The sequence below is a fragment of the Pelophylax lessonae genome (assembly GCF_965119305.1).
Source record: "Pelophylax lessonae genome assembly, chromosome: 12".
In the NCBI taxonomy this organism is placed as follows: Eukaryota; Metazoa; Chordata; class Amphibia; order Anura; family Ranidae; genus Pelophylax; species Pelophylax lessonae.
In genome coordinates, this window is record NC_138779.1 from 174,024,593 (window position 1) to 174,036,731 (window position 12,139).

General features: G+C 44.2%; 1 protein-coding gene across 2 annotated transcripts in view; it reads right to left on the minus strand.

The window, feature by feature from the left end:
- Window positions 1-12,139, minus strand: part of AP2A1 (adaptor related protein complex 2 subunit alpha 1) — a 136,069-nt gene that overhangs the window by 18,060 nt on the left and 105,870 nt on the right. For both annotated transcript variants that reach the window (XM_082273796.1, XM_082273795.1), the window contains 2 exons: window positions 3,296-3,378; window positions 3,088-3,178 (listed from right to left, as the gene is read on the minus strand). In XM_082273796.1, coding sequence (XP_082129922.1) covers window positions 3,088-3,178; window positions 3,296-3,378 — 174 coding nt within the window. The remainder of the gene's footprint in view (window positions 1-3,087; window positions 3,179-3,295; window positions 3,379-12,139) is intronic.

Sequence of the window (12,139 nt, forward strand, 5' to 3'; positions counted from 1 at the left end):
AAAGTGTCAAAAATGTCAGTTAGGTGTCCGATCTGTCACCGCAATGTCGCAGACCTGCTAAAAAATGCTGATCGCCGCCATTACTAGTAAGAAAAAAAAAAAAAATTACATAAATCATTCCCCCAGTTTGTAGACACGATAACTTTTGCGCAAACCAATCAAATACGCTCATTGGGATTTATTTACCAAAAATATGTAGCAGAATACAAACTGGCTTAAAATTATGAAAAAATTATTTTTAATTTTTTTTATTGGGAAGGTTATATAGCAGAAAGTGAAAAAAAACATTTTTTTCTCCCAGAATTGTCGCTCTTTTTGTTTATAGAGCAAAAAATAATTTGCAGAGGTGATCAAATACCACCAAATAAAAAGCTCCATTTGTTGGAAAAAAGGGCATCAATTATTATTTGGGTACAGCGTCACACGACCGCGCAATTGTCCATTAAAGTAACGCAATGCCGAATCGCAAAAAATGACCTGGTCATTAAGGGGGGAAATATTCTGGTCCAGAGGTGGTTCAACAGGCTGTTAGCAGGCTTCAGCACTACCCAAAGTTGGTTAAAAGCTGGTAGCAGCTTATTTACAGCCGGACAGAATTATTTTATTTTTCAGTATACCCTTGCAGCGCTCTACTCTTAGAGAGGCCCTTGCTGTTTTCATGTACAATGCAGGATTGCTACTCCTGCATTGTATTTGATGAGGTCAGAGTGCAATTGCCATCCAAAGGTTCAAAAGAGGTTTCAAAGGACCAGTCAAACAAGCCGGTTGAAACCTTACCGGGTATGAGGAATAATGGGGGAAAGTATGTATTACAACTTAATACATTATCTCTATACTTGATGTTTATTCCTTGCAGCATAGGGGGTTCCCACTGCTAGGATATTAAGTTAACTACTTCAAGACCAGGCCTATTTCTGAAATCTGTTGTTTACAAGTTAAAATCAGTATTTTCTGCTAGAAAATTTCTTAGAACCTCCAAACATTATATGGAGAATAAAATGGAGATTGCTGCAATATTTTATGTCACACCGTATTTGCGCAGCGGTCTTACAAACGTAGTTTTTTTTTTTTGGAAAAAATACCCTTTATTAAATAAAAAAATAAAAAAAAAATATATTATATATATATATATATATATATATATATATATATATAAAGAAGAAAAGTAAAGTTAGCCTAACTGTTTTGTATAATGTGAAAGATGATGCTACGCTAAGTAAATAGATACCCAACATGTCATGCTTTCTTTTTTCTTTATTGATTATATATTTTTTTTTTTTTTTCCAACACTTTTATTTCTATTACAAGAAATGTAAACATCCCTTGTAACAGAAATGGGCAGGACAGTGCCTCATTATTGTGAGATCTGGGGTAAAAAAAAGACCTCAGATCTCACATTTACACTTAAAACCTCAAAAAAACAAACTAGATTTTTGTCTTACAGTGAAATCCTTTTCTCTGAGGTTCACTGACAGCTTCAATTCTTCAGACCAGTGGGCTTTATGCTAGCTCTCTTCAGGAGTGGAACTAGGCGGAAACCTTTGTGATTACGCCCCTGGGGCAGTTCCAAAGGGTATACCATCCCTTCCTGCTGTAAAACACCAGTTTGTAACAAGCAGTGTCAGAAGAACAAATAACTAAACCCCAACAGAGGGGCGGGCACTGTGCCTGTCAGTGAACCTCAGAGAAAAGGATTTTACGGTAAGACAGAAATCCAGTTCTCTTTCATTCACTGACCGACACAGCTTCAATTCTTCAAACCAGTGGGATGTCCCAAATCAATGTCAACCTGAGGGGTAGGAAAAAAAAAAAAAAAAAAACACACAGCAAACGCAGAAATTCCCAACAAGGCTAAACATAGCCAACCTGGTAACGGGAGCTCAACTAGGAACAACTGGAGCTCAAGACCAGGAAAAAAGTCACCCTCAAGAAGCAGAAGCCTCTGCAACCGCAGCCTGCAAAACTTGGCGGCCAAACGCTGCATCCGAAGATGCAAGTACATCTACCTTATAAAACTTTGTGAATGTGTGTACAGACAACCACGTAGTGGCCTTGCACACCTGAACCACTGACGCCTAATGAGGGAAGGCCCAGGAGGCACTAAGCGCCCTCGTAGAATGCGCCTCGACAGGGAAAGGAGGAACCTGCCCTTTAATGGACTGCAGCACCATCTGCCTGATCCACTTGGAAATGGTCGCAGCAGATGCGGCCTGCCCCTTACGAGGTCAATTCATAAGAACAAACAAAGAATCTGATTTTCTAATCGGTTCAGTCACTGTCAGTTACACCCAAATCACCCTTACCACATAGCATAGCTATAGCATTGTCCGATTGTATCCATACAGGGCATCCCTGCAGATGATCTGTCTGTTGAGACAGATAAAATCGGAATGCCCGAATTTCCAGGATGTTGATCGGCAGCCTGGACTCCTCTCGAGTCCAAACACTTTGGGCTGAGTACACTCCCAAGATACCTCCACATCCGGACAGACTGGCATCCGTGGTGATCACAGTCCAATACAGGGGAAGAAAGGATTTTCCCAGAAAAAAATTTCACTGTACCGCATCAAAAACGCACATGCAGAAAAGCATCTGGAACGCATCTGGACTGCGTTTTTATGGTGTGAATTGGCCCTCAATGATAAGTTCACCTTTGGGATCATGGTGCACGTTCCAACCATTTTTAAGATGGAACACGTAACATGTTCCCGCTGCACGCTGTGGCGCGCCGTGGTAGTTCATTGATTTCTGTCTGTCAGTGTATCTGCCTGCTGGTACAGGATATATGGGTACACAGATATACTGACAGATCTGAAGGAAACCTGCATTGCACCAGCGATCAACAGGTTTCAAAAGAAAGAAAAAAAAAAATGCACATTTTTTTGCAGGATGAGGTGAACTTATCCTTTAATATAAAGACCTGACGGACCTAATTTTTTTTTCTATTCCACTAAAACAAAACTAGCTGGATATGAATTTTAGTATTTTAAATTTTTCTGAAGAAAAGGTAATGACTGCTCGGCACTTCTATCTTTAATTTTTGAAGGATTGGTACCCATTATGCCTTTAAATGAAGTGCAAAGGATATGGTTCTGCAGCTCCCCTGGGTATGATACTGTTGGCGTAAAGCTCTGGAACTGCACAGATGTTTTGTTCCCATAAAACAGGTACATACGTCCTGCAGTAAAGTAGAGAGGAAATGGTTTACAGAGAGAGACTTCCAGGCATACAGAAACCATCCACCATGATTACTACAAATAACAGTAGAATGCCAGCAGACATTCTGGTTACATACCTAGGTTCTGACGGAATTCTGACTTCACCCCGATCTGCAAAAGTTGGTTCTCAAAAAGTACTCCATTGTTCTTGCAGACAAACCTAAAACCACAGGGATAACCCATCTGTTATGTTCAATTTATACTTGCACATTCTCTTTAATTCAGTTCTAACCACGAATGCATGCAAGTAGAAATGATGTCACCAAAATATCAAACATGCTCTTCTGTGCAAGGAATTACCAAACCCCAGGTATTTACACGTCAAATTTAATGAAACCAAAGTATGTGGAATCTCAGTTTGTCACGTAAATAGTGTGGTAATTTTATATTAAATGCCTCTTAAAGTCCCAACTCCAGACACACAAAAAACCACCAGTATTACAGATATAACATTCCATTAATAAGAAACCTCCAGTCATGCTGGCTTTATTCTACAGCTGTCAAATCTCTTCTGTTGCATGCATTGTACTTTGTCTCTTGTTTGGATGTAAGTGCTGCAGTCTGACCGCCATGGTCAAATGTAACCGATCAAAATTACGAGGCTTGTATACCAATGCCAGAAGCCTGGCCAACAAGATGGGAGAGCTGGAGCTACTGATGTTTGAGGAGGACTTAGATTTTGTGGGGATAACTGACTTGGTTTGACAGCTCTCATGACTGGATGGCGACCATTCAGGGGTATTCCCTTTATCGCAGAGATAGAGAGGGTAAAAAAGGGGGAGGGGTATGTTTGTATATTAAGAACAATATACAGGTAAATATGAGGGATGATATTAATAATGGAGCTATGGACGAGGCAGAATCCCTATGGGTAGAGCTTCAAAGGAAAGGCACGGTGGGGAAGGTAATATTGGGCGTATGCTATAGGCCCCCCAACCAGAGGGAGGAGGGTGAGGCGGACCTCATGTTACAGATAGGATTGGCAGCAAGGATGGGAAATGTCATTATAATGGGGGACTTTATCCTGATATAGACTGGGCAGAAGGAACCGCGCATTCAGCCAAGGCTCGGCAGTTCCTAAATGTTTTGCAGGACAATTTCATGGGTCAGATGGTGAATGCACCGACAAGAAACAATGCGGTACTTGACCTATTGATTACCAATAATACAGACCTGCTCACGGATATAGAAATACGGGACAACTTAGGGAACAGTGACCATAGGTCAATTGGTTTCAGTATTAAATACAGTAATAGGAAACACAAGGGTAATATAAGGACACTGAATTTCAAAAGAGCCAATTTCCCTAAACTGCGCTCGCTGCTAGAAAATATCAAATGGGATAGAACCCTGGGAACAAAGAACACGGAGGAAAAATGGGAGTGCTTCAAGAGCATACTTAACAAGGGGGTGGGCCAGTGCATTCCACAGGGAAATAAATTTAAAAGAGCAAAACGAAACCCTCGGTGGCTAAACTCCAACATAAAAATGTATATTAGAGCTAAAGAAAAGGCCTTCAAAAAATACAAGACTGAGGGGTCATTGGCAGCATTTAAGCACTACAAAGAGTGTAATAAGAAATGTAAAGACGAAATCAGGGCGGCTAAAATAGAACACGAGAGACATATAGCAGAGGAGAGTAAAAAGAACCCCAAGAAGTTCTTTAGTATATAAGCAGTAGGAAAGCGAGGCCAGAGCACATTGGCCCCATAAAAGATGATAAAGGAAAAATGGCCACAGAGGACAGAGAAAAGGCGGATGTGTTAAATAATTTATTTTCTTCAGTCTTCACAAAGGAATCGGGGGGCTTCACGAACCCCGCTTGTAAGGCCGAACTAAATAATACACCTCAGGAAGTGCTGACATGGCTAACAGAGGATAGACTTAGAGCTAAACTAGAGAAACTTAACATAAATAAATCCCCGGGACCGGATGGCTTGCACCCAAGGGTTCTTAATGAGCTCAGCCAGGTGATTGCCAGACCATTATTCTTGATCTTTAAGGATAGTTTACAGACGGGTATGGTGCCAGCTGATTGGAAAAAAGCCAACGTGGTACCAATATTTAAAAAGGGGCCGAGATATATCCCGGGTAACTATAGGCCGGTCAGCCTAACATCAGTAGTCTGCAAAATTTTGGAGGGGATGATAAGGGACCACATACAAGACTTTATTAATGAAAACGGTATTATTAGTAGTAATCAGCATGGATTCATGAAAAATCGTTCGTGCCAAACCAATCTATTAACCTTCTACGATGAAGTGAGCTGCCACTTAGATAAAGGTAAGCCTGTGGATGTGGTGTATCTGGACTTTGCAAAGGCCTTTGACACCGTTCCCCACAAACGCTTACTGTACAAACTAAGGAAGGTAGGTATGGACCATAAGGTGAGTACCTGGATAGAGAACTGGCTCCAGGGGAGAGTACAGAGGGTGGTGATTAATGGGGAGTACTCGGATTGGGCGGGTGTTGAAAGTGGGGTCCCCCAGGGTTCTGTCCTGGGACCAATCCTGTTTAATTTATTCATAAATGATCTAGAGGAGGGGATATCTAGTACAATCTCAGTATTTGCAGATGATACTAAATTAGGCATGCCAATATCTTCTATGCAGGATGTGGAAATCTTGCAAGCAGACCTGAACAAAATAACGGGGTGGGCAACTACATGGCAGATGAGGTTTAATGTAGAAAAATGTAAAGTAATGCACTTGGGGGCCAGAAACCAGAAAGCAAGCTACTCACTAGGGGGGGAACCTCTGGGTGAGTCTAGGATGGAAAGGGACCTGGGGGTACTGGTAGACAACAGGCTTGGCAGTGGCATGCAATGCCAAGCCGCCGCAAGCAAAGCCAACAGAATACTGGGTTGTATAAAAAAGGGGATTCACTCCAGAAATAAAGAGATTATTCTTCCACTCTACAAGACTCTGGTCCGGCCACATCTGGAGTATGCTGTCCAGTTCTGGGCACCGGTCCTCAGGAAGGATGTGCTGGAACTGGAGAAAGTCCAGAGAAGGGCAACAAAAATAATTAGGGGAATGGAGGACATCAGCTATGAGGAAAGACTACAAGCACTGAACCTATTCTCTCTGGAGAAGAGACGATTGAGGGGGGATATGATATCAATGTACAAATACTGTACTGGTGACCCTAGCATAAGGAACAAACTATTCAGAGAAAGGAGATACAATAAGACACGTGGCCACTCACTAAAACTTGAGGAAAGGCGGTTTAACCTTAACATGCGTAAGGGGTTCTTCACTGTAAGAGCGGTAAGGATGTGGAATTCTCTTCCACAAGCAGTCGTATCAGCGGGGAGCATTGATAGTTTCAAAAAACTATTGGATGGACACCTTAAAGACCACAACATACAGGGGTATACAATGTACGGTTAAAAGCAAACACACACACACACATCATAGGTTGAACTGGATGGACTGATGTCTTTTTTCAACCTCACTAACTATGTACTATGTAACTATCCCTGCCACCCTCTCATCCAGGCCATTCATAAAACAGAGGCTGGGGCTAAGTTTGCATCTTCACTCCCCTCTTCTCCAGGGCATTCATAAACCTAAGCCTGGGTCTGTGAGCTTAGTTTAAGGCATGGAGGAGAGGGGGGCAGAGATTCCACTGTAGTGCTGGAGTCTACTAGACCTGCAGCACTTACATCCTAGCAAACAGAGATACAGCGAGAGCTGTACTTTCCTTCACATGCAGAGGAATAAAATTTGACAAAAAAAAAAAAAAAAAAAGGAGCCTTAATTAGGAGTAATCACTATTGAAACAAAGCAGGTAAAGAAGATCATGGCAGATCAAGATGGACATTTGAAAGATTTGGTATCAGAGAACCCCTTAAACCTTTTGTACACAGCTAGGAGCTTCAAGCTCATTTCGAAAATAAAATCCATAGTGTGTGTTACGAATAAACTTCACAGTACTGTATAGTAGGATATCAAAAGACAGCAAACCAAAATTAACCACATAGAAACTTTAAAAAAGCAACAAAGATCATATGAAAAATAGGGTTAGCAATAAACTTCCCAGTTATATAAAAGCTTTGCACTCCATGTAACCTCTATACTAGTGCCATCTCTGTGCTCCATAGCTAAGGGAGAGGTTAGTTAGACCTTGCATACAATTTAAAGCCTTAAAGCGGAGTTCCACCCTGGGAACGTTTTTTTTTTAATAAAAATACCCCCGGGACAGTCAGGGCTAGTACATTCCACAATGGATAGCCTCTGATCTGTCCCGGGTTGCACTTCCCTTTAGAAGAAATACTTACCTTGAAAATGTATTGTCCAGCGCTGCCATCTCCCATCTCAGGTGTGGGCAGCTTGAAGCCAGCGCGATCCTCTTCTGTGTCCTCTTCCGTCTTCTTCGGTCCCACGATGCACTCCACCGGCCCCGCCGTCACTTCCGGTGCCGCAGCGTCATCCCTGCACAGTTTCTGGGCATGCCCAGAAGCTGTTTTGCAAGGTATGACAGCGCCTGCACCGGAACTGACGTCGGGGCCGGTGCAGGCGCATTGATTCCTGGGAGCGATGACGTTCAGCTCCCAGGAATCATTGCAAAGCCAGGAAGTGACGAATCGCCGTGGCCGCCGAGGGGAGGAAGAGGAAGTAAGGTGAGTATATTTTCTTCTAAACCAGGTAAGTAAAAAAAAAAAAAAAAAAATTGCGATTATCCATTTGTTTTTCAGGTGACCCGGAGCAAGAAGATGGAGGTAAGTCTAATTTTAGGGTGGAACTGCGCTTTAAGCGGGCCATACATGGATCTAAATGCATCTGGCTCTGTAGGGACCACAGCCGTCAGAGCTCAATGTATTCCTACAGCAGGAAAGTCTCTCTGCTGTCAGAATACAATAGCTTAGTGTGAGTGAATCTCTATCCACCTCAAATGTGTGGATGGGGGGGGAATTGGATTGTTTATGTTTAACCTTGTGGTTAAACGAAAAAAAAAACCTGAATCATCAATTCCACATTTAATGTCCCTTTAAATAGTTAGTCTAGGGCAAGCTGGCCCAAAAAAATGTACTGCTTTGATGGGTGAACTTGCTGGGCATGTTGTATTAACTGTATGTAGCCTCAGCTACATACCATATACAGTGCTGTGTTCCGACAGTGGGACAGGCAATTCCTGTCCCACTCCCAATACAAAATAGAGGAGTTCACTTGAGCTTTGCTCAGCCATTCACAAGTTTTGTATTCTATGAATGAATACAAAGCTTCCTTTGAGGCGGAATTTCCTTCTCAGCTAATCAGAGAAAGCTTTACATTCATTCATAGAACACAAAGCTTCGCGTGAATGGCTGCCAACCCTATTTTGTTCCCAAAGTAGGATAGGGACTGCCAGAACACAGCGCTGTATACGATATGTAGGTGAAGTTACATACAGTTTATACAGTGCACCCAGCAAGCACACCTGTTAGATCGTTTGGACCAGCTTGATTATTTACTGCACTATCTAAAAGGGAAATTAAAGGTTAGGTTTCCCTTTAGTAACATTTTACACCCGCATTTAGGGCATACCATGTAAGATGTTACTATGCAGCACTGCGCCCGCCACTGTGACAGCATGTTAGTCTGCATGTAATGCAAAATTACCGGCAATAAATCTGTTACTAAATAAAAATGTGTGGGGAACAGCACATTTTAAATAAACCAAGCCTATATAAACACATTGAAAAAACTGGATTTTTGACTTACCGTAAAATCCTTTTATCTTAGGTTCATTGACGGACGCAGTTCTCTCTGATTCATATCAGTAGGGTAATACTGCCCCCTACACGAGTAGGACACTAGGCAGAAAAAAGTTCTGGCTACGCCTATGGGCAGTCCCAGAAGGTACACCCTCTCTCTTCCTGCATAGGATGCCAGTTTTGTATCAAAGCAGTGTCAGAAAAGTAACACCAACCCAACTCAAAATAGAGGGGCGGGTACTGCGTCCATCAATGAACTTAAGAGAAAAGGATTTTACGATAAGTCAAAAATCCAGTTTTCTCTATCGTTCATTGACGGATGCAGTTCGCTCTGATTCATATCAGTAGGGACATCCCAAAGCAGTGCCATAAAATGAGGGGTGGGAACCAGTGGCGGCTGGTGCTCAAAATTTTTGGGGGGGCGCAAAAAGAAAAATGTAATAGGTATTGCTTTGCGCCAAAAAACGCAGTAAAAAATTGCGTGACTTTGAAGTCATGGTACAGGCATGGCACAGGTGATGGTACAGGAGATGGTATAGGCATGGCACAGATATGGTATAGGCATGGCACAGATATGGTATAGGCATGGCACAGATATGGTATAGGCATGGCACAGGTCATGGTACAGGAGATGGTATATGCCCCCTTTAATGCAGAGATCAGCGTGCGTGCCCCCTTTAATGCAACGAACACTGTGCTGTGCCCCCTTCAATGCAATGAACACTGTGCTGTGACCCCTTTCAATGCCGAGACCAGCGTGCGTACCCCCTTCAATGCAATGAACACTGTGCTGTGTCCCCTTCAATGCAATAAACACTGTGCTGTGACCCCTTCAATGCAATGAACACTGTGCTGTGCCCCCTTCAATGCAACACTGTGCTGTGCCCCCTTCAATGCAATAAACACTGTGCTGTGACCCCTCCAATGCAATAAACACTGTGCTGTGCCCCCTTCAATGCAATAAACACTGTGCTGTGCCCCCTTCAATGCAACACTGTGCTGTGCCCCCTTCAATGCAATAAACACTGTGCTGTGCCCCCTTCAATGCAACAAACACTGTGCTGTGACCCCTTCAATGCAATAAACACTGTGCTGTGACCCCTTCAATGCAATGAACACTGTGCTGTGACCCCTTCAATGCAATAAACACTGTGCTGTGCCCCCTTCAATGCAATAAACACTGTGCTGTGACCCCTTCAATGCAATAAACACTGTGCTGTGACCCCTTCAATGCAATAAACACTGTGCTGTGACCCCTTCAATGCAATAAACACTGTGCTGTGACCCCTTCAATGCAATAAACACTGTGCTGTGCCCCCTTCAATGCAATAAACACTGTGCTGTGCCCCCTTCAATGCAACACTGTGCTGTGCCCCCTTCAATGCAATAAACACTGTGCTGTGCCCCCTTCAATGCAACAAACACTGTGCTGTGACCCCTTCAATGCAATGAACAATGTGCTGTGCCCCCTTCAATGCAATAAACACTGCGCTGTGCCCCCTTCAATGCAATAAACACTGCGCTGTGCCCCCTTCAATGCAATAAACACTGCGCTGTGCCCCCTTCAATGCAATAAACACTGTGCTGTGCCCCCTTCAATGCAATAAACACTGTGCTGTGCCCCCTTCAATGCAATAAACACTGTGCTGTGCCCCCCTTCAATGCAATAAACACTGTGCTGTGCCCCCTTCAATGCAATAAACACTGTGCTGTGCCCCCTTCAATGCAATAAACACTGTGCTGTGCCTCCTTCAATGCAATAAACACTGTGCTGTGCCCCCTTCAATGCAATAAACACTGTGCTGTGCCCCCCTTCAATGCAATAAACACTGTGCTGTGACCCCTTCAATGCAATAAACACTGTGCTGTGACCCCTTCAATGCAATGAACAGTGTGCTGTGACCCCTTCAATGCAATAAACACTGTGCTGTGCCCCCTTCAATGCAATGAACACTGTGCTGTGCCCCCTTCAATGCAATGAACACTGTGCTGTGCCCCCACAATGCAGAGTTCAGCGTGCGTGCCCCCTTCAATGCAACTGTGCTGTGCCCCCTTCAATGCAACTGTGCTGTGTCCCCTTCAATGCAACTGTGCTGTGTCCCCTTCAATGCAACTGTGCTGTGTCCCCTTCAATGCAACTGTGCTGTGCCCCCTTCAATGCAATGAACAATGTGCTGTGCCCCCATCAATGCAGAGTTCAGCGTGCGTGCCCCTTTCAATGCAGAGCGCCACAGCATTGTCCCCAATCACAGCAGAGCGCCACAGCATTGTCCCCAATCACTGCAGAGCGCCACAGCATTGTCCCCCAATGATTGCAGCGTGCCCACAGCATTGTACCCCAATGATTGCAGAGTGCCCACAGCATTGTACCCCAATGATTGCAGAGTGCCACAGAATTGTACCCCAATGATTGCAGAGTGCCCACAGCATTGTACCCCAATGATTGCAGAGTGCCCACAGCATTGTCCCCCAATGATTGCAGAGTGCCACAGCATTGTACCCATGATTGCAGAGTGCCCACAGCATTGTACCCCAATGATTGCAGCATTGTCCCCCAATGAATGCAGAGTGCCCACAGCATTGTACCCCAATGATTGCAGAGTGCCACAGAATTGTACCCCAATGATTGCAGAGTGCCACAGCATTGTACCCCAATGATTGCAGAGTGCCACAGCATTGTACCCCAATGATTGCAGAGTGCCCACAGCATTGTACCCCAATGATTGCAGAGTGCCCACAGCATTGTACCCCAATGATTGCAGAGTGCCCACAGCATTGTACCCCAATGATTGCAGAGTGCCACAGCATTGTACCCCAATGATTGCAGAGTGCCCACAGCATTGTCCCCCAATGATTGCAGAGTGCCACAGCATTGTACCCCAATGATTGCAGAGTGCCACAGCATCGTACCCCAATGATTGCAGAGTGCCCACAGCATTGTACCCCAATGATTGCAGAGTGCCACAGAATTGTACCCCAATGATTGCAGAGTGCCACAGTCAGCATTGTCCCCAATGATTGCAGAGTGCCACAGTCAGCATTGTCCCCCAATGATTGCAGAGTGCCACAGTCAGCATTGTCCCCCAATTAATGCAGAGACCAGCGTGCGTGCTCCCTTCAATCTACACTTACCTGGCGGTGGCGGGTTCTCCCCTCCTCGATCCGTTCGTCCTCTTCTGCGGCGGCGGTCCTCCGAGCGGCGGTGACGGACGCACGCACCGGC